We start from the raw sequence: 21,998 nt of genomic DNA, 5'->3' as shown, positions 1-21,998 counted from the left end.
AGATTGCATTTTGGGATTTCGCGGGAGTTCAGCATTTGCGCTCAGCTGTTGGAGGAGGCAGGACACCGGCGCTGTGCTTACCGCTCTCGGTGTACTCGGGTCCTTCTCGCTTTCCAGCTATGTCGTTATTCAAGAGTGTGGTGTACAGGCCGCGCTGGAGTCACAAGGGTGAGTGAGCAACGTGAGGGGAAGGCCTGCGGCGTGTACCGGCCATTACCCGGGGAAGGCTGCGCTGCCGCCATCTTTTATTTGTACCTTCCTTTCCCATAGCCATGAGGGGGATTGTGGTGTTAATGTTGCCGGAGGAGGTGTAGTGTGAAGGGTTCCATTAACTAATTACTGTACTGGAGAAAACAGCTGTAAATGGAACGAAACATGACGTGTTGGGGGGCCCCCGTGCGAGAGCGGTATAGGGCCCCCCCCCCCCGTGCGATAGCGGTATAGGGCCCCCCCCCCGTGCGATAGCGGTATAGGGCCCCCCCCCGTGCGATAGCGGTATAGGGCCTCCCCCCCCCCCCCCGTGCGAGAGCGGTATAGGGCCCCCCCCCCCGTGCGAGAGCGGTATAGGCCCCCCCCCCCCCGTGCGAGAGCGGTATAGGGCCCCCCCCCTGTGCGAGAGCGGTATAGGGGGGGGGCCCCCCGTGCGAGAGCGGTATAGGGGGGGGGGGCCCCCCGTGCGAGAGCGGTATAGGGGGGCCCCTATAGACCATCAGTGCACCATCTCCCTGCTTGGAGATGATCTTGGGCCCCTGTGTGGCCCCACAGATTGAACCAATGATACGTCGTCCCTGGTTTTTGGGTTTCTTTTCTTGTGTTGTTTTAGTAACAATAACCCGAGAACATGGTTTTCTGTATCAGTGTAATTCTGGTGATGACAAACTTAGCAGGTTTCTTTAGGGCTTGTGCACACGCTGCAGATTTTGCTGCGGATCTGCAGCGGATTTGACGCTGCGGATCCGCAGCAGTTTTCCCTTAGTTTACAGTACCATGTAAACCTATGGGGGAAAAAAACGCTGTGCACATGCTGCGGAAAAATTAGCGCAGAAAACACTGCGGATTATTTTCCACAGCATGTCCATTCTTTGTGCGGATTCCGCAACGGTTTTACAACTGCACAAATAGGAAACTGCAGTTGAAAATCCGCAGAAGAAACCGCAATAAAATCCGCAGTGAAAACCGCAGTGGTTTTGCACTGCGGATTTTCCAAATCCGCTGCGGAAAAATCCGCAGCAAAATCCACAGCGTGGGCACATACCCTAAATGTTAGTGTTTTTAAAAAAAAAAAAAAAATTAACTGACTGTTTAAAGCAGCACTCCGGCATTTTTTTTATTTTTTTTATTTCTCTACCTGGAGTGGCACCACTATCCGTTCCCTGACTGATGTGTGTGTTTAAAAGAAAAAAAAAAACTCTGAGGTAACTGTAACAAGGTCTCAATGTACGTTTGAGAGCCTCATTCTGACTGTCATAGACTTGCATTGAGAAGTGATTTCCAGTCCTCCCTGCCAACAATTGAGTGACCCGACGGGTCTGAGTGTGCAGGAGATGATGGCCATGTCGGCCCAGCGGGCCTGAGTGTGCGGGGCACGAGGGCGGTGGCGGGGCCTGAGTGTGCGGGGCACGAGGGCGGTGGCGGGGCCTGAGTGTGCGGGGCACGAGGGCGGTGGCGGGGCCTGAGTGTGCGGGGCACGAGGGCGGTGGCGGGGCCTGAGTGTGCGGGGCACGAGGGCGGTGGCGGGGCCTGAGTGTGCGGGGCACGAGGGCGGTGGCGGGGCCTGAGTGTGCGGGGCACGAGGGCGGTGGCGGGGCCTGAGTGTGCGGGGCACGAGGGCGGTGGCGGGGCCTGAGTGTGCGGGGCACGAGGGCGGTGGCGGGGCCTGAGTGTGCGGGGCACGAGGGCGGTGGCGGGGCCTGAGTGTGCGGGGCACGAGGGCGGTGGCGGGGCCTGAGTGTGCGTAAATGATGGAAGCATCTGTACGAGCGCACCAACAAGCAAGCCATTTACATGTCACTGTCGGGGATTGACAACTGCCTTTTCAGTGCTTTAAAACTAAGAATGAAACTTGTTCTGACCTCTGATACTTCTATAATCACTAAGCTGACTTCTGCTTGGTGTAGACTGTTCTCCCAAGTTTGCATACATCCCGCATTTGACCTGTGACAAAATGTATGTCCTACTCATTAAGAGTTTACAGAGGTTGTCTACTACACCATCAATCTAATATCGATGACACATCCCCCTAGATTAGGTCATCAATACCTTGTGACCCTTTAAGACTAGGGTCTCGTGCCAACTTTTATCATGGATCAAAAACACTTGTGTGATTTGTCTGTAACTTACGTTGCTCAGCAGGTTCTCCCAGGATGTTCTGAATGGTGCAGTGCTCCCTAGGGGTGATATTTGGAATTGTATTTATTAATTAGTAGAAATGTGTTTCCTGGTTGCAGGGCTGTATGGATTTCCTCTCCAGAGTCTACTGCCGAGCTTTCAGTGTGTCAGAGAAGACGAGCACGTGTCATATGGTGATGTCGGTATGCCAGTACCACCTTTCGGCTGCTCATTCAGTTCAGGTGAGACTATTTTAGGTTTTCATTCAATTTGCAAATTCATTTATTTTTTTAAATATAATTTGCCTTTTTCAGGACCACTTAAGTAAAAATATTATCTGAAGGTTTCTGAACTTTTAATCTCTACTTTTATCCCAGCTGCCTATTAAAGAGCGGACTGCTCCTCTATGGGCTATATAAAGTGTATAGGCCATGGTCACACTGTCCATGGGAAACAAAATGTTGGCTGTCAAGTATTTTACTCTGCCATCCCTGAGTGCACCCTCTGATACAGACACTTGATATATTTAGCCAATGCAGGTGAATGCTGTCTGTATCTGCGCTTGCACTGACTATGCGCACTACTCTTGATCACCTCTGCAGAAGAGGATGCATCCAAGACAGGTGCAGCCACGTGGGTAAATCGTGTGACTGATTCCATCTTCCTTGACTGTTGCCCTAAACAATACATGTAGCTCATAGATGTGCAGCTGGGGTGAAGTATGAAGCTTTTAGTAAATGGTTGGGGCAAACACTTTCATGACAAATGCACATGACACTGATGTACTATCACTAAAAGCCTGAGATATTCGCACCTGACAAGCTATTGATGGAGTACAAACTGTACCTGGTCTTCATTTTTAGTTCCAGATATGCCTCACCTTCTCGCTGTGACCAATGAGGAAGGCTTTGTAAGACTGTATGATACTGAGTGCCGGGACTTGCAGCAAAAGATAGTGAAAGGTGAGATCATATTGTTTATTTACACACAAAGGTAAATGCATGTGCATCTCTATTGCTATGAATGAAGCAAGTCGTTTAAAGTGGTTTTACCTGATTAAAAGACTAAGCCTGGCTTCACACGTCAGTTTCAGGTCTCCTGAGCCAAATTAAACTTTTTCATATGTGCCAATGAGGATGTTAAGTTCGGGTCAGGAGACCTTCGGCTGGACCAGAAATTGCAGTCCATACACATCCGTGAAACGCTGACATGTGAAGCCAGCCTCTTTAAATACAGAGGGTTTATTCCATATTTCTCGCTTTTGGATACTGCATAGTTTCCTCTCCCTCTCTTTAGACTGGCAGGCGCACACTAATGCGGTCTTTGACCTTGCCTGGGTTCCAGGGGAGCACAAGCTAGTAAGTAAATTCAAAGTTTATAAGCCTTTTTTTTTTTTTTTTTTTTTTTTCTTTTTCTCTGGGTCGGTAACACTTTACATCAAATTATTCGGCACCTATGAGAATAATCCAGATTCTTATAGTGGCAGTACATAGTCATGATGGTGTTAGGGAGCGAAGGGTCAGAATTTTTCCATCTGTGATGTTTGGTTTTCTCACAGGTTACAGCCTCCGGGGACCAGACTGCTAAGCTGTTTGATGTGAAGGCCGGGGAGCTTCTCGGTGAATGTAAAGGACACCAGTGCAGTCTGAAGTCTGTTACTTTTTCCAAGTTTGAAAAAGGTAGAATTATCAGGAAATATCTAAAAAATCTGCAGCCATCATCAATCTGCTTAACTGCAATTAAGTGAAATTTCTAGCAAATTCAGTTTTAGAATGGTAAATGTGTTTGTGGATCGCCCCCACATAAGGGCAATGGGGTACTCGATACCGGGTCCTTCAGTTCCCTCGACGGGGATGTCACGGTGGCCCGACCCAGACCGTGGCCCCAAGAAGGGCGCCCAATAAAAGGCAGAGTCCGTAGATAACGGTAGTGTTCGTGACGCCACCTGTGGTATTCGGTCAGGGTGACCGACGCTGCTTAGGGGTCCACTGGGGTGATGTTATGGCAGCTAGATGGAATACCTTCCCACAGGTGAAGTATGTCCCCAGGGCTTCCCAGAAGTGTAGATGTTGATGGTGGATGGTGCGAGGCGCGGCAAATAACGAGGACACAAGGGGTGCAGTCTCTTTACCTTTACTGAAGGCTTCAGCATCCACAGTCCAGAGTGCCGGATGACAGGGTAGGCAGAGTTCGGCCGACCCGATGGCATCTCCAGAGTCCCCTTATCCAGGTGGAAATCAGTAGCCTTCCCCTTGCGCACAGTAACGTAGTTGGTCCCTACTTGCATTAGCTATCCATAAGGTGCTCACTGTTGTTACTTCTCTCTCTCTCTGTCCCCCAGATGGATAGGACAAACCCGTATGACGGTGATGGCTTGAGGCTATTTTATAGGGACCCTAGTGATGCCCCTCCTCCGCAATTGCCATCATGTCTGCTTAGGTGTTTAGGTCGGACAGCCAACTTGGAATTCACTGCCCTGTCGGTCTCTGACGTAAAGCATAGTCTATTACTCCCTCTGTGTTCCGGCCACTGGGTCTGCGCTTCAGAAGGAGGCAGCCTGCTTCTAGCTGGTCTCCCACCGATGTTTCACTCCTGTTGCTACGACTTCTTTGTTGCTCACTCACTACAGCACAATTCCTTTCTTAGGATGCTGCCGCATGGGTTGCAGGCGCAGCTCCGTATCCCTCTTTCCTTTTTCCACAGACTTCAGTCTGGATCTGACCAGGGATCACCCCAGCCAGCTCGACCTGGAGACCTTTCCTCATCGGTCCCCAGCCAGGAACTCTCCTCTCCTCCGTCTGACTAACTTCCTAACCAACCCACCAGTTTTACCCTATGTGAGGAGTGGCCTAGTGGATAGAACCCTTAGCTCCCCCTGGTAGCCGGCGTGTGAAGTGTGTGTGTGTGGCTGTGATACCTGGCAGGGTGAGCTCCTTTGGTGCCATCAGACGTAACATCACTCCCCCTGGTGGAAGAGCGACATTACTGCAACGACCAGGATTCTGGGGTGCTGCATATGCACAGCTGCACCGTGACGTGTGTGATAGTGCTGTCCGATGGGCAAGTCATGTACTTACCACAGTCCAAATGACATTGCTTTGTGCAAACTTTTTTATTTTTCAGCCGTATTCAGCACTGGAGGACGAGATGGCAACATTATGGTCTGGGATATTCGATGCAATAAGAAAGGTAAATTCATGCTTCATGACAATACCTGAAAACTGTATGTGGTTTGATTGCCAGTGAAAAAAAATTATTGCGCTCTAATTTTGTGAAATTTTTCTACACTTGCATGAAATATAATGGTGCTCCCCTTCAAATGGAGATATGTAGGACTTGGCTTTCTGATTTGTACCCCATCCCTCTCCAACCAATCCTACTTGCTATTAATCACTTTGGAAATATTAGTTGCTCAAAATGATTTGCGAGATTCTTGTCCAGCTGTCACATCGGCAGGCCGTGGCCGCTGGCTCACACATCTGATGGCCTACTCCTCCTCCTTATCGGCATCTATTCAGTCAGGCTGGCTAATCACTATAGGAATCTGAGATGCCAACAGGTAGGTAGAGGTTCACCGGGCGCTAATCCGGCAGCCATGGATGTGGCTGCTGGACCATTTTGCTCTACTCTAGAAAATGGTTGTAGATTCTCCCTTTTAATAACTTTATAGGCATACTAGCCTTACAATTCTATGATGTGATCGACCAAGAGTCCCACAGTTAATTATTGCTATCCACGTTTTTCTGTGCACTTAAATTTCACTGCAGAGGGAGTTTTATATTGAATGGTACCTACTGAAATCATTGATTGTATAATACATAGTCATGCCTCCATAGTGAGCATTGCTGTTTATAGTACCAAAGGGACGGACACGTAAAGGTGGACCCAACCGCACCGTCCCAAATGTGAGTGATCTCTAGTTTGGATACATTCTTCAGTGCTCCTTGGTCAAAGTTGTTGTATTTCATCCCAATGTGAAATATCTACACAATGTCGTTTTGTTTTTTATCCAGATGGCTTCTATAGACAAGTGAAACAGATTAGCGGGGCTCACAATGCACCTGATAAACAAACGCCGCTGAAAATAAAGAAGCGAAAGCCGATGATCAGGGGACTCGCCCCATCTGTGGTAAGAACCTCATTACAGATTGTCAGGAGATGAAGAACTATATAAATGAAGCAAGTGTAGTAAACTGAAATATTGTCACTTCCTTTCCAAATGGCAAAAATGGAAAGTGCGAAAAGAAAAGTGCTTGATTGCAATGATGGAGAGGGGAAGTGCATGAAGGTAATTGGCAGCTGCTGTCCTTGATGGGAATAGTGGCCATGATACCCTGGGGGAGATGGCTGTAGACATACTCTTTGCAGTGTTACATTAGGTGGCCATTGTGTTTTTGCACTACATTCAATAGGTGCATCAAACTGAGGACCAAAAAGTGTTGAATAACAGCCAAATAGTCTGATTAAATCGCTCAACTGCCCCTCTATGTTCATGTGGTCAGGAGTCCTTTGTAAGGGATCTAGACTATTTTGGTGTAACCTAATAAAGCTCACCTATCACAACAAAAAAAAATCAATGACCTGTTAAACAGCAGGAGTGAAACTTGCCACTTCAGAGTTATGCTGGGAGTTGTAATTTCACAAGACTTGGAGTGCTAATTCCTGGTCTGTCAATTGTAAAACATTTAAGCTCTCAATTTCCACCTCCTCCCTCTTGATGGCTCTGGCTTCATAGAGCCAGAGATGGATGGAAAACAAGCAGGTAGGAAAGTGTACTTGTTGGCCCCTCCAAGATGCATTGAGCGCCTGTACTTGGTTTGAACAGTTATTCTGTGCGAACAGTCCATTTAAATGTTTTCCTTTTTCACCTACAGGACTCCCAACAGAGCGTGACTGTGGTGATCTTTCAGGATGAACACACGATCATATCAGCCGGAGCAGTTGATGGGTAAACCTCATCCATAATTCTAATTCAGAGTATTCAATACTAAAATCTCTTGCACCTTGCTTCATGTTTCGGCTGTTCTTTGTTTCCTGTCTTGACAGCATTATCAAATTGTGGGACTTGAGGAAGAATTACACTACTTACCGGCAGGATCCCATCCCTGCAAAATCGCTTCCTTATCCCGGGAGCAGCTCTCGGAAGCTTGGTATGTCAATCCTTTAAATTTTATAAACTGTGCATGGTTGGAAGAACTACGTGTAATTGCTGAAGTGATGTGAATCCTTAAAACGTACTGAACGCATGACAAGAATTCCTGCATGCCCTTTCCTCTTGTGTGAGTACAGTAATGGTGGGGAGTGTATGCTCTCTGCTGATCGTGTGAGCACGGTAATTGTGATGTATGCGCTCTGCTGATCGTGTGAGCACGGTAATGGTGAGGAGAGTATGCGCTCTGCTGATCGTGTGAGCATGGTAATGGTGACGAGTGTATGCGCTCTGCTGATCGTGTGAGCACGGTAATGGTGAGGAGAGTATGCGCTCTGCTGATTGTGTGGCCGAAGGAACTGGGGATGAATAACTCCTACATGTCAGTGATTACCTTTTAGTTAATAAAATTGAAATAAAGGGGGTTTTACCGTCCCCAGGTCCAGCGGTGACGTCCTGTCGACAGTGCGCATCACTGCTGTAGTCAATTACTAAGCTTATCGGTTGTGTCGAGGTTGATGGCACGGAACATTAAGCTCAGTGGTGCACTGTCACTGCAGTAGCCAAAGCGGAGACCAATGCAATATTGGGAGCAGTCACTAAACCTGGGGAAAGCAAACACATGCTGTGTTTTTTTTTGTTTTTTTTTTCTCTACCCTCCCTGAGACTGTAAAAGCTCTCCTCCATTGCCACAATGCGGGAATCTGTGTACAGCTCCTTCCCAGCTGCAGTCTCTAACACTGAGAAAAGGGAGCGGGAACTAGGAGCCAAAGCTCTGATGAATCTGAAACATTTTTCCAGATCACTTGGCCACATAAATGACTGTCACTCTGCAGCAGCAAAATGATGAAAAGCTTATAATGAAGGATTTGTGGTAGTTTCTTTTTAACTTTGCAGTTTTGAAGAAAATGAACAATATGATAAATCTCTGTGATAATGTATATGGCTTTTGAGTTAACATTCCTGTAATGTTTTTGTTTTTTTTCTTTTTTAGGTTATTCTAGCCTGATTTTGGATTCCACTGGCACCAACTTGTTTGCTAGTTGTACTGATGATAATATCTATATGTTTAATGTAGCCGGATTAAAGAGTGATCCTGGTACGTGAGATCGTATGTAATCTGCTTGTGAGCTAGTGAACCCCTTCTGAAGGCAGCTGACCACGGACTGTTCTCCAGCTGAATAATAATAATAATTTTTATTTATATAGCGCCAACATATTCCGCAGCGCTTTACAAATTATAGAGGGGACTTGTACAGACAATAGACATTACAGCATAACAGAAATACAGTTCAAAACAGATACCAGGAGGAATGAGGGCCCTGCTCGCAAGCTGAAGCCCTCATGATGGTAGCAGTGATGCTGTGTAATTGCTCTGGATCTCCGTAAGGAATTTAACATGTTAACCCTCCAACTCCGTTAAAGGAACCGCTCAGCAAGGGTTCTTAGACCCCCAAAGTAACATTGTCACAGTGAAGCACCTCTATTGATTACTTTCATACCTTTTTATATTACAGATCTGTCTCCAACTCCTAATCAACCTGCAAATGAACTTGCAGGGGCTTTGTCACCAGTTACATTTCCAGCTTTTCTCCTAATGCCAGTAATGGACAGGTAGCCGTCTGTGACCTTCCTCGGCTGACATCTCACGCAGGCGCCATTGTACCCTTTTGCCATCTGCACATGTGGCGCCCTGCAGAGAACGACACCTCTGCAGGGTGCAGTCTGTTACCTGCTCCCCTGCCTGAGATCTCACGCTGCCACGGTCATTCCTGCAGCGTATGCTCCGATGAATATTCTGGTTCCTGCAACGTCATCAGGATGTTACTGCTCTTGCGTCATCCCCGGTATGAGTGCCTACGTGAGATGGCAGCCAGGGAAGCAGGTTAGAGATGAGTGACCTGTCAATCACTTCCCAATGAATTAAGAGATAAAGAAACAGATTTGTAATATAAATGTTTAGATTAATCCTCATTGCAAGTACTAATCTGTGCTGATGATACTTTAAGGTCAAAAGGCCTTATGACTGGTTCCCTTTTGGGAATAAATTTGCAGAAAATTTTCCACATCATAAAGAATTGTGAAAAGTTTTGGCTATTTCACAAGTTTTACCCTTTGCATTAAATATGCAAATTGTAAGAGAGGAAGAGGACTAGAACTCTAGTGCCACGTATAGGAAGTAGCAATTTTAAAAGTCAATATTGACTCTTTAAAGAGTGTTGCCACATGACTTGGGATGAAAGCCAAAGCATAATCTCAAATTGCTGTCACTGTTTTGGGCTGTTGCCCCTCATCAGTGCAAAGTATGTGGCCTTATCTGGCTAGGTGAGGTCTAAAAGGTTAAGGTAATGTTTCTCCTCTTAACAAGCCTGGCATGTCAGTGATGACACTTGTATGCCATGCACGTTCCTCTGGGATATTGCTGAGGAGCATGCATGGCTAATAAGTCTCCTCACTCTTGACATGTCAGGCTCGTCAATCTCCACAAGGAGAAATGTTACTCTTTAGACTATTTGCATTATAAAGATGCACAAAGATATCAAAGGAGCAAACTGACAATACTGTGGGCTTCTCATTTTTAATTGAATTCACAATGCTAGTACTACAGCAAATCTTCAGAAAATGAATTGGCAGCAGATAACCTGCAGCGCTTACACCCTGTGGGAATTTAGCCAAAGTCCTGCTTACAATGTGATTGCGAGAGATATGGGTTATAGTAACTTGGATGACTGCACATTACTGACACCCCATCCTTCAAAGGAACTTTAATGATAACTTAAAGTACAGAAATGTTTAGAAATATTTTATTTAGAAGTCAATAAGAAATCTGCTTCTTTCTCCTCCTGGACTGATCTTTCATTCTCAAAATTCTCCATTTACTGGTAAAATCTCTCGCGTGAATACAGATTCTCCCATCACTGAGATAGGAGATGACAGATGGTTCTCAAAGTTCTATGGAGCTTGCAGTAGAATGCCGTCTCCTGGCTCCTCCCCTCTGTATAGAACTTTAAAAGCACCAACTGCCATCCATCTCACTAATGGGAGAATCTGCCTTCTCTGAATACGTATTTTTTCCAGGAAAAGTCGATTTCTAGAAGGTGTTAATTATTTTGATGTGAACTATTGATTATGAAATTAAAATGACACTCTGTAAGACAGTTTTATTGTTAGTTCTGGACGATTGCAAAAAGGTGTGTGGTGTGGGATTTTTTTTTTTTTTTCTTTTGACCATTCCTCGGCATTCAGTTGTCGCTTAAGTTTCTCCAGCACTCAGTCCTCTTACTGCTTAATCCTTATAGATTGTCAGCAGCTCCAGCAGTCAGAAGAGTACGATCTTTTTAAGTCTGACGATCACATTACAGCAGCCGCTCTGACACCGCTGTCCAATTGATTGCACAGACATTGCTACACTGGTTCACTTTCTTTTGCAACTGGGACCGTTGGAACACCCCTTTTAAATAGCTTGTACAACTAATATCCAAATTAACGGGTATAAGTGAAGTAGCATAGGAAAAGTTTTGGCTTTTTCTTAACATTGAACAAGCTCCAGGCAATCTGTTCAGCTCTTGGGTGTCGTTTTTTTTTTTTTTTTTTTTTTTTTTTTGTGCATTTTCTTGAATTAGTTTTATTTAACAGTAGGGGGCAGTATAGTCTCCGTAAAATCTCCATTGGGTCCTGCGATGGGTATACTAGAAGTGTTGTCTTGTTTCTTAATTTGAGGTCAAGCTGGTAAGAGGTTTGAGAGGAATTTGCAGCTCTGGTTCTTATGTGGAAGAAAACAGACTGGAAGATTTATTACATTGCAGGAATTCCTTCTCATGGGAGACGCTGCGGTGTGCCCTGGTTACCGGCTTATTTTTAGCTTTTGTCTGCTCTTCACAACTCATTTTCCAGTGACCCTTCAGTGCTTTTAAAGTTAGATGTAAACATATGAGGTGTAATCAGCAAAAGTCACTTTAATGATCTATATTCGGTAATTTTAAGTCTGTTCCTGATATAATATTTGGCGTAATGGTTGTCTGCCTGCAATCCCTGCATGTTGTGCTGTAGTTCCTTCTGACTGATCCTCTTCTCCCAATTTTCTCTCTCCCATCAGTTTCTGTGTTCAGCGGTCATCACAATTCCACCTTCTATACAAAGTCCAGCCTCAGTCCTGATGGCCAGTTTCTCCTTAGCGGCTCAAGTGACCACAGCGCTTATATCTGGCAGGTAAGTGTCCTGGGATGTGGGTTAATACTTGTGTAGGTTTTCATGAGAGGCTACATTTATTTCAATAGAAATTTATCTGAGTTTAAAGTAATTATTCTCAACTTCATAAATGGGTATCGTTAAATGGTGGCTGTAAAGATGAGCAATTTTCAACTTAAACGTTCAGCCGTTCTTGAGATATTAAGTTTTTCTTTATTTACATCTGGTTGCCTAGGCGACCGACCACTGCTAGACAACAGAACACACACCGTGCTTACAAGCCTTTTTGTTTTTTCTCTTAAATTTGTGAGCGCTGGTTTAAAACCGGCCAGGATCACTGGCTCTTGCTGTTAGCTGAGGTGGGCAGGGAGTAAAAGGTAAATGCTCACAAGGTTCATGCCATAGTTCCCATCCCCTGTTTTCGTCGCACATGTGACCATGTTCTGCACTAATTTGTCTTGTTCTGCCATATAATGGGGACACCTGGGGTGCCATCTATTGAAAGTATATAACGGGAGCTCAAACTACCCAAAAGGCAGATTAGGGACATTCTAATAGAAGTATACCTCGTATGTATTTTAATCAATTAAACAAGTGTTATTACTTGGTACAGAGGGAGCCAATATGGGGTTCTTCCCTTTTTGTATTATATGAATATCTCTCCCCCAATTTTTCTCCCCTTTAGAAAAATGTGCTTACAAGCACCGATGGTTAGTCTCCTAGTCAACGGGCCTATCCAAAAATATTCATCTATGATGATAGGAACAACCCTTTAAAAGGGGAGTAATTTTACTGGTCAGAATACTCCTGTTAATCAAAGCAGAGTGGTTAGTTTCTCGCACAGCATGACCAGATATGTCCATGCTTCACACACAGCGCATTTATTTTCCCAGGCACTAATTAATTATTTTTCCTCCCCTGGTGGTGCTTTAGAAAGATTAAAAATTTGCTATAAAGTTTCCCAATAGTAAACATCTGATTGCAGACGGTGGTCCCTGAAATGGGACCTTGTGTGATCGACACTTAAGCCACTTTTACATAGTTTTCTCACCAATTAGATTAAACTTGGAGGATGACATTGGTGTGAGTTGGCCATTTACACCATCAGATATTCTTGTTTTCCTGAAAAACAAAAACTGACTCCTTATTATGGAGTTGTAATTCAGATATCTGCTAATGCGCTACAATTGTGTTCATCAGATTTTTATTTTTTTTAAGCTTGTCTGATCAATATTCTGGAAGATGACACTTTAATCGGATCAAATAGTCATTTACTACCAATTTTTGGGGTGACTGGATAGACATTGGACGGATATATGTAACACCTTTTATAGTCATAGTAACATAGTAAGGCCGAAAAAAGACATTTGTCCATCCAGTTCAGCCTATATTCCATCATAATAAATCCCCAGATCTAGTCTCTGGACCCTTCAAACAAAGCAGCCTTTTTCGTTTGGACAACCCCTTTAGGCCATCCTTTACACAGTTTTGCAGTGATATTAACCATTTTTGAAGCATTTTTGTACCCAGGTGTGAAGTCACGCAAAATGTTTGCAGTCTGTTTCTTATTTGTCTAGTGACTGTCAATGCCTGGTTGCAGCACATTATCTTAAAGGGACACTGTCACCTGAATTTGGAGGGAACAATCTTCAGCCTTGGAGGCGGGGTTTTTGGGTGTTTGATTCACCCTTTCCTTACCCGCTGGCTGCAATATTGGATTGAAGTTCATTCTATGTCCTCCATAGTACACGCCGGCGCAAGGCAAGATTGCTTTGTGCAGGCATCTACTACGGAGGACAGAGAATGAACTTCAATCCAATATTGCAGCCAGCGGGTAAGGAAAGGGTGAATCAAACACCCAAAAACCCCGCCTCCATGGCTGAAGATTGTTCCCTCCAAATTCAGGTGACAGTGTCCCTTTAAGGACCGATACACATTGGATTTATGTTGGTGGAACCTGCTAATATCAACTGGTTTGGCCGAGGGCCTCGTGTATGGGGCTGCCCAGATGACTGATGGTCACGAGTGATGTCATTCAGGCATTTCCGTACTAGCACGCACTCCTGTTTATGTGAAAGTCGGCTGAGATGGCGATCGGCTGAAGCACTAACCGTCCACAATCTGTGTATGACCGACTTTAAAGGGTTATTCCTATGTTGACATTTATTGCAGATTGTTGATGAGCAAATGTGCTGGGATAAGGTGTTATCTGAGCATGCTCGGGTGCTAACAGAGCTACTTCGGCGTGCTTGAAAACTGTTCGAGTCCCCGAGCCTGAATGTCTCGTGGCTGTTCCAAGAGCCGCAACACATACAGGGGTTTACTAACAGGCAGTCCCTGCATATGTTGCAGGTGTCAAACAGCTGCGAGACATGCAGGCTCTTGGGTACTCGAACATATTTTTTGATTAACGCCGAAGTAACACCTTACCTGAGCACGTTTGCTATTGCTGATCTTAAGGATACACCATAAACGTTCAATACTTGCAAGTTGTAGTGATGTCTCTAACTAGCCCCAATGCATGGTGGCGCAAAAGGAGATGCAGTTGCTTGCCGATCTCTCTCCATTCCCTTATATCACTGCTCGACACATTGCTGCGCACACTGTATGCACCTCTGCATTTCTAATGATTCACAACACTGTCCCTTTCTTGAGATGAATGTGAGTCTTACCGTTGTAATTCCCTAATCCTAATTCCCTAATCAACTGCTGGGACCCCCTCTTCCCCTCCCCCCCCAATCCAAAGAGCGACCTGAGTCCCATTCTCTGGATTCGTGGGGGTCCCTATAATATGGGCTAGGTGGTAACTTTACGTTTTGCCCCTTAATGAAAACCCCATGTAGAAATGTGATAGTCACCGCATAATTAGCGGGCTATTCATGATGGGGTTTACTGGAAAGTATCATCACTTACAAGAAGTCACAAGATGGTCCTCATGCCTCCCCTCCCGGGGGGTGACACATGTTGCGTATGAATGGCCGTCTGTTGTATTGTATGAGCTCGGAGCAGCTGTGCGGGCCGAGATCACAGCCTCTTAATCTGCCTCTGACAGCTCAGAGTGAAAGTGAGCGTGGCTGTCAGCTGAGAAGCAGATGCTGCTTCCGCCGTCACGTGTCGGTTACACCGGAACATTTTCTGCGTCTTGAATGTAGTAAAAGTGATTTACAGGAATATGATACAGATTTATTGAATTTCAGCTGTGTAAAAATGTTTTAATCTAGGAATTACCACCTCCTAACTGAACGACTCTTTAGATGTTGTTCATATGGGTCTGTTTACTTTTGTTTGTTTTTTTTCATACAGCAGAGGAATTTGCATGGCTCATTGGCCCATAGTCTGCCATGTTGACAATGCAATTATGCACAGTTGCAAAAAAATAAAATAAAATTGGGGGGCAAAAAAAAAAGCTTGGTGGGATAAAACCTTGCAAGCCACTTTTTTTTTTTTTTTTTTTTAAAGCTAGTCAAAACAATCCAAAATGGGCATTGTAGAACAAAAAGGCGGCCAAAAAAAACTTCAGAAAAAAACTTTTCCAAAATGCTATAGAAAATAACTTTTTTTTTTTTTTTTTTTTTTAAGTCGGTGTGTGTTTATTTTTGGAACCGATAGATAAATTCAGTAGCACTTAGTAATGGAGACTACAATGTCCGGCCACTCTGCACGGTATATTGTCACATGTCAATGGCTTGCACTAGTGAGTCTATACATGTTATGTAGAGGATTGGTGATTTGCATATTTTGGGTTTAGGTGCAGCGTTGAGGCTTCCTGTTGGCATTGTTACTACATGACTACTGCAGCATCATACCCCTCCTCCCTCACTTACTGGACTGCTTGGATGGGAAGCTGCTGAAAGTTGAAGTTCCTATTTGCCCTGTATTATAACTCTTACAAAGTGTCATGTATTCTCTACTTTATGCAAAAAAAAAAGCTTTAACCCATTGATTCAATGCTTTAAATTAACAAATGCTTAATATTTTAGGTGTCCAGTCCTCGTGCTCCTCCAATAATGCTTCAGGGACACAGTCAAGATGTCACCTCGGTCACTTGGTCTCCCACTGACTTCACTAAGGTTTGTTGTCTAGAATGTTTTTCAATTTTAAGACCACCACAGTCTGGTAATGGCGGCAGGCCGGACTCCTGGAAGCGCTCGGAAAAGATATGTTTAACACATTTGGCATGGGCAAAAGTTTTGTTTTTTTTTTTTTTTCTTCTTTTTTGCTCTGCTTTTTGGGAGTGAGTACTTTTAACTGGAGAACCTACAATTGCCCAAACAGGTTGTTCTCTTGACAAGCCCTTTGACACATTAGGTACTCGGATTAGATATTTATGGCATGCCAGATTGATGGGTTATCTCGTGTATTCAGGACGGCACCGCTCCCCTGTCTTCCTGCTTGCTGGAGAGGTGCACACCTGCAGACTGGCAAGGCTGTGCTGCAGGTCTGAACTACAAGCTACAAGTGGGGACAGCATTGGACTAAGGGGTAGTCACATGGCCGTATAAATCAGACCACAATGCTCGGACTGGCAGCAACTCTCCCGACCCGAGCGTGACAACTGCATAGAAATACATGAAGCTGTAATGCTCGGGTCAAGAGCCAACAACCAGTCCGTGTATTGCGGTTCATCCTTGATCCAGTTTATACGGTCATCTGACTGCGCCCTAAGATAGGTCTACTGATTCAGGCCAGCATCACAGCAGCACTTGCATGCTCTAAAACAAAGCACTTGTAAGTTCTGAGCTTCTTGTTGATGAAACCGGCCACCTCTGATAGACTGCAGAGGTGGCCTGGAAACTAGGCACCAAGCAGTGAACAATAAAAATAAAAATTTCTTGGGTTCTTGAATAGAGGGGGTTTTTATTAAGCGGTAAGTTGCAATGTTGCTTGTTTTCCAAACACTTTGCAATTTTACCCATGTTTAGAAGGTGAAGGCAGTCTCCATGCAGAGATCCAGCTGTAGTAACACTTCCTCAGGGACTAGATTGGAAACCTCTGGTAGGGAATATATATAAATTTTTTTTTTTTTTAAAGAAAAGCAGCACAAAAAAAATAAAGAAAAGGTGGACTTTATTGCCTGAACGGCGTGGCAACGTTTCGGATACAACAATCCTTTTTCAAGCACTGTGTAACTGGACTTGTTCTTCTAATTTGCATTATTTGTTTTTCTGCCTGTAGATCGTTACTTGCTCTGATGATAATACTATAAGAATCTGGAGACTGAAGAGGGGAGGTAGCAGTGGTACTGAGGAGGAGACCATGAACAGGGTGGGATGGACTTGTCCAAAAAAGGTTGAATTTCCATGTACAGGTGAGCAAAAAAAATCTGTCTTTCATGTAGAAAATGAGAAGTTTGTCTCCAGCATATAGCTCTGCATACTTGCTTATGGTTGTAGTTGCACATGACTTGGCAAGAGCCTGCTACCCACTATGTACTGGGTTACGTAGTGTTATAACTTTTTTTCCCATCCACCAGCACATGCAGAATTGTGAGTATAGTGAAGTTATCAAGTGTAAAGGCAACTGAATCTTGCTGTCCTACATATAGTACGTTACCAGGAAGAAGGGAATCGATAGAGAGTAATTCTGCATTGACCATATGTCTTTCATAGTCTACATTTATAGAGACTAGTGATGAGCGAATATATTGCTCGAGTTTTCCTGAGCATGCTCGGGTGACGTCCACGTATTTTAGTGTTCGGAGATTTAGTTTTCATCACGGCAGCTGATTGATTTACAGCTATTAGCCAGGCTGAGTACATGTGGGGGTTGCCTGGTTGCTAGGGAATCCCCACATGTAATCAAGCTGGCTAATAGCTGTAAATCATTCAGCTGCTGCGATGAAAACTTAATCTCCGAGCAGTCATATAAATACTCGGAGACCACCCGAGCGTGCTCGGGAAAACCTGAGCAACGAGTATACTCGCTCATCACTAATGGAGACGTATGGAGCTGTGGACTCAGTGGGGGGAAAGTGCACATATCTAGTGGCCTCTTTGTAATGGATTTGCACCACTTGAAGGGTGTGTGGAATTTTAGATTTTAGTCAAGTTGGTATAGTAGTCTATAAGGTAATGCAAACTCACGACTGCTAAAATTGTTAAAAATCTAACTTTCAATTTTTAATTTTTTTTTTGCCCTCAGGTCCTGTTCACCGCACCCCTGCAAAATCCCATAAAATACAAAACCCTCTAGTTATGACTTCACCAACACCAGCCACCTGTGCCTCAAGTTATGCTGGGGACCTCCCTATTTCTTCCAGCACACCAACATCCCCTTTCTTGCCATTACCGAGGTTGCACACCCCACCAAAGCAGAAAGAGCAGCCATCTCCCCAGCAGCAGTCTATGTCTAAGCTAACCATTACAAAGTGGGTCACCCGTACACCTAAATCACTCACCCCAATCCCCAAAACACCATCACCACGGAAGGCATTTACTCCCATTGAGCAGCGCTCCGTAGGGTCTGATTCCAGAGCGCCGTCAACCCTGGAGAAGAGGGCGAAGAGACGTCTGGCGACGAGCAGCGAGGATGCAGAGCATGAATGCATTACTTGTTGTAACTGTGTGATGGAGCTGGAACCGGGCATGAAGAAGACCAAGGTGAATATGGAGCTGTGCTCTGCAGAAAAAGACGACGCTACTGATGCAAGGTGTCTAAACCTTGCCGATCTGCGCACGGACACTGCAGATAGATCAACTTCCATAGATGTGCCAGACGGTCCCAATAAATCATCTGGTCTTGTACACTCTGGTCTGCAAGACAAAGAAAACCGCACCCCTGAGAAGAACTGGCTGTCCGCAATGGGGAGCAAGAAAAAATCTGATAAGTCCACATCACAATGTAAAGTAACACACAGCCCATCATCAAGTAGCGGAAGTGCGAAAAAGACCCCGACAAGAAGTACAGCGAACTCTCCCAAATCTGTAAGTATGTCTCCATGTTATATCCTGTCTCTTCGCAGGAGGAAGATTGTTGGGCATTTCTGCAACTGGAAAATTCTAACAAGTGTATCTGCTTGGAGAAATCTGTGATGCAGGAGAAAAAACAACTTCTGTATCACAGTCATAGCTCCATTTTTTTTGTTTTTTCTATTTACAATGTCTTACAATTAAAGGTTTGTAGAAAAAGCCGCGGAGACACCATCACGTGTTTCTCAATGTAAGCAATAAATAGCCAGGTCTTTCACCAGGAAAGAACAACCACGGGAAGGGCCGCATCCAAAAAGGAAAACGACCTATGCCAAAACATGGTATCCATCCACAGACAGCTATTTCGGGGTATTTGCCCCTCATCAGTGTGGAGTAGGAAACTGGCTATTAGGAGCAGTGCCTGGTACAAGGACTATAGACATAAGGATGAATGACCTCGGGGAGATCAAAACATCCAACACTGCGGAGACACCATCACGTGTTTCTCAACGCAGTCAATAAATAGCCAGGTCTTTCACCGGGAAGGAACAACCACATTTTCCTTTTTGGATGCTGCCCTTCCCCTGGTTGTTCCTTCTCGGTGAAAGACCTCCGCGGCTTATCTACATGCATTTGCATATTTCCCATAAGGGATGGGGGCAGTGTTCTGGAATCACTGCGTTGAGAAACACGTGATGGTGTCTCCGCGGTGTTGGATGTTTTGATCTCCCCGAGGTCATTCATCCTTATGTTTCAATTAAAGGTTGTCCACTTTCTGATATCTTCTAAAATATCATAGCCTGCTGCGTACTGGCAAAAATGACCCCAACCCTCCTCTTACCACAGCATGCTGATGTGGGTGATTGTATATGAAGTCACACTGGATATAAGGAGCTTGCTGTTAAAACGTTTTTCAGATGTCCACTCAGGACTTCATTGCGAATCACTTTTTGATTTTTCTTAAATGCTGCCATTAGTTATTAAAGGGACTCTGTCACCTGAATTTGGAGGTAACAATTTTCAGCCATAGAGAAGGTTTTCGGGTGTTTGATTCACCCTTTCCTTACCCGCTGGCTGCAATATTGGATTGAAGTTCATTCTCTGTCCTCCATAGTACACGCCTGCGCAAGGCAAGATTGGAAAGGGTGAATCAAACACCCGAAAACCCCGGCACTATGACAGTCCCTTTAAAGGCCGGCGTTACTGCCAACGTCCCCTGTTATCTGCTATATTAGTGGCTTCTAATCTGCGGCTTTTCAGGTGCTGCAAAACTACAACTCCCATCAGGGTGGAGACACCAGCAGCTATTAATGATCCTGTAAATCATGATCACATATAATGCAGCGATATCAAACCTGTGGCTTTCTATATGTTGCAAAATTAGAACTCCCAGCGTTCTCTATACTGAATCATTTTCTGATCAGAACAGTTTATCGTTCGTTTCTCTTCTTGTATATAATGGTTGTTTTTTTTTCTTTGGTTTCCTCAGGCTCCAGCATCTAGTTCCGCTAGGAAGATTTCCATGTACTTTCATAAGAAGCCCACAGAGTAACCTTACGGCCTCTAAGAAGATCTTTCCAGCAGCATGAATGTGGCTCCATTTTTCCAGTTCACACTTGTGTTTGGCAGCACATGGTGTCACTTGTGAATTGGAAATAATGTGTGTAAGCTGATGGGAAAATCGATCACTATTATAATAGATATTATATATCTACTCATTATCATCCAGTTATCATGTGGGGGTTGATGAGGAGTTTCTATAATTGTCGCCCACCGATGGGGCATACTGGGAGTTGTAGTTCCCCCTCACATAGGTTGTTGTACACAAAGGAAATCTTAGAATTTACTGTTACCTTTCTGCTACAAGGCTTTTACCTATGATCAGCAAGATGTGATAGCTGTATATCTATGTTCACTTTCTTTGTTTAAAATGTTTAAGGTTTTTATTTAATTTGTTTTCTAAAGTTGAGTAAGTTTTACTCCGGTTTTAATTCTTTCTGGGTTTTAGTCATTTTCTGCAGTAGAATTTGTTATTTATTTCTTGTTCATCACATACTTTTATAAAATTTATTCCTGTTAAATTTCACTGTTGTAAATACAAAGGCATTTTAAAAGTAAAAGTATGACGTTGGTGAATTTCTTTTCAAGAAAACAGTGTTTTGTTGTTTTTTTTTTTTTATAGTATTTTTGTTTATATGGAGACAGAAAAGCAAAATAACCGTTCAGAAATCGTAAACCACGATCTGACACTAAATTAGGAATAAAGTAATTCAGCGGTCAGAAGCAAATACTTAGTGGTGAAAATAAGTTTTTGATACACTGTAGATTTTGCACATTTTCCCCCTACAAAGAATGGAGAGGTCTGTAATTTTTATTGTAGGTAAACATCATCTGTGAGACAGAATCTAAATAAAACCAGAAAATCACATTGTATGATTTTTACATAATTAGCATTTTATTACTTTAAGTATTTGATACAGTAGAAAAACAGAACTTAAGGTTTGATACAGAAACCTTTGTTTGCAATTACAGAAGTCGGGCGTTTCCTGCAGCTCTTGACCAAGTTTGCACACACTGCAGAAGGGATTTTGGCCCCCTCCTCCATACAGATCGTCTCCAGATCTTTCAGGTTTCGGGACTCACTGGGCAACATTGAGTTTCAGCTCTCTACAAAGACTTTCTTTTGGGTTCAGATATGAAGACTGGCTGGGCCACTCCAGGACCTTGCAATGCTTCTTACGGAGCCACTCCTTAGTAGCCTTCGCTGTGTTTTTGGTCGTTGTCATCCTGGAAGACCCAGCCACGATCCATCTTCAATGCTCTTACTGAGGGAAATAGGGTATTGGCCAAAATCTCACTATACAGGAACCCATTTATCCTACCTTCAATATGGTGCAGTAGTCATGTCCCATTTGCAACAAATGCACCCCCTCAAAGTATGCGGTTTCCCTACCATGCTTCACGGTTGGGATGGTGTTCTTTAGTTGGACTCCTCCTCCTTCTTTCACCAAAAGATACCCAAAAGTTCTATTTTGGAACATCTGACCACGTGAACTTCTATGCCCCTTCTGAAGTTCGCCAATGACCATCTGCATGATCCAAACGGGCCTGGACATGTGCTGGCTTGAGTAAGGGAACCTTCTGTGCCTTGCAGGATTTTAATCCATGACAGTGTAGTGTGTTACTAATGGTAATATTTGAGACTGTTCCCAGTTCTCTTCAAGTCATTCACCAGGTCCTCCTGTGTAGTTCTGGGCTGAATCCTGACCTTTCTCGGAATAATCCTTACCCCACAAGGCAAGGAGCCACAGTTGTATGATTTTTAAATAATTAAACTTGATCTCCTGGACTTTTATATTCTGCTTCTCAGTTGAATTATACCTATGATAAAAACTAGACCTCTGTTCTTTGTAGGTGGGAAAACT

General features: G+C 44.2%; 1 protein-coding gene across 1 annotated transcript; it reads left to right on the top strand.

The window, feature by feature from the left end:
- The first annotated feature begins 4 nt into the window (after positions 1-4).
- Positions 5-21,915, top strand: DTL (denticleless E3 ubiquitin protein ligase homolog). The gene is made up of 15 exons (XM_069768533.1): positions 5-168; positions 2,448-2,570; positions 3,192-3,290; positions 3,625-3,686; positions 3,887-4,007; positions 5,452-5,517; positions 6,342-6,457; positions 7,203-7,276; positions 7,375-7,478; positions 8,472-8,576; positions 11,574-11,686; positions 15,646-15,735; positions 16,841-16,973; positions 17,807-18,588; positions 20,063-21,915. Exons 1-15 carry the CDS (start codon positions 120-122, stop codon positions 20,123-20,125), a joined length of 2,100 nt encoding a protein of 699 aa, XP_069624634.1. The 5' UTR covers positions 5-119; the 3' UTR covers positions 20,126-21,915.
- The last annotated feature ends 83 nt before the right edge of the window (positions 21,916-21,998 follow it).

Source organism: Ranitomeya imitator, chromosome 5 (assembly GCF_032444005.1).
Source record: "Ranitomeya imitator isolate aRanImi1 chromosome 5, aRanImi1.pri, whole genome shotgun sequence".
Taxonomy (NCBI): Eukaryota; Metazoa; Chordata; class Amphibia; order Anura; family Dendrobatidae; genus Ranitomeya; species Ranitomeya imitator.
The sequence above is the reverse complement of the archived record's forward strand: the minus strand, read 5'-3'. Positions and strand labels throughout refer to the sequence as shown.

Bases quoted from the DNA above. Each gene is read 5' to 3' on its own strand.
- DTL (XM_069768533.1), top strand. From the start codon at position 120: ATGTCGTTATTCAAGAGTGTGGTGTACAGGCCGCGCTGGAGTCACAAG. The intron at 5,518-6,341 runs GTAAATTCATGC...TTTTTTATCCAG, and splicing joins TATTCGATGCAATAAGAAAG to ATGGCTTCTATAGACAAGTG. The intron at 6,458-7,202 runs GTAAGAACCTCA...TTTCACCTACAG, and splicing joins GGGGACTCGCCCCATCTGTG to GACTCCCAACAGAGCGTGAC.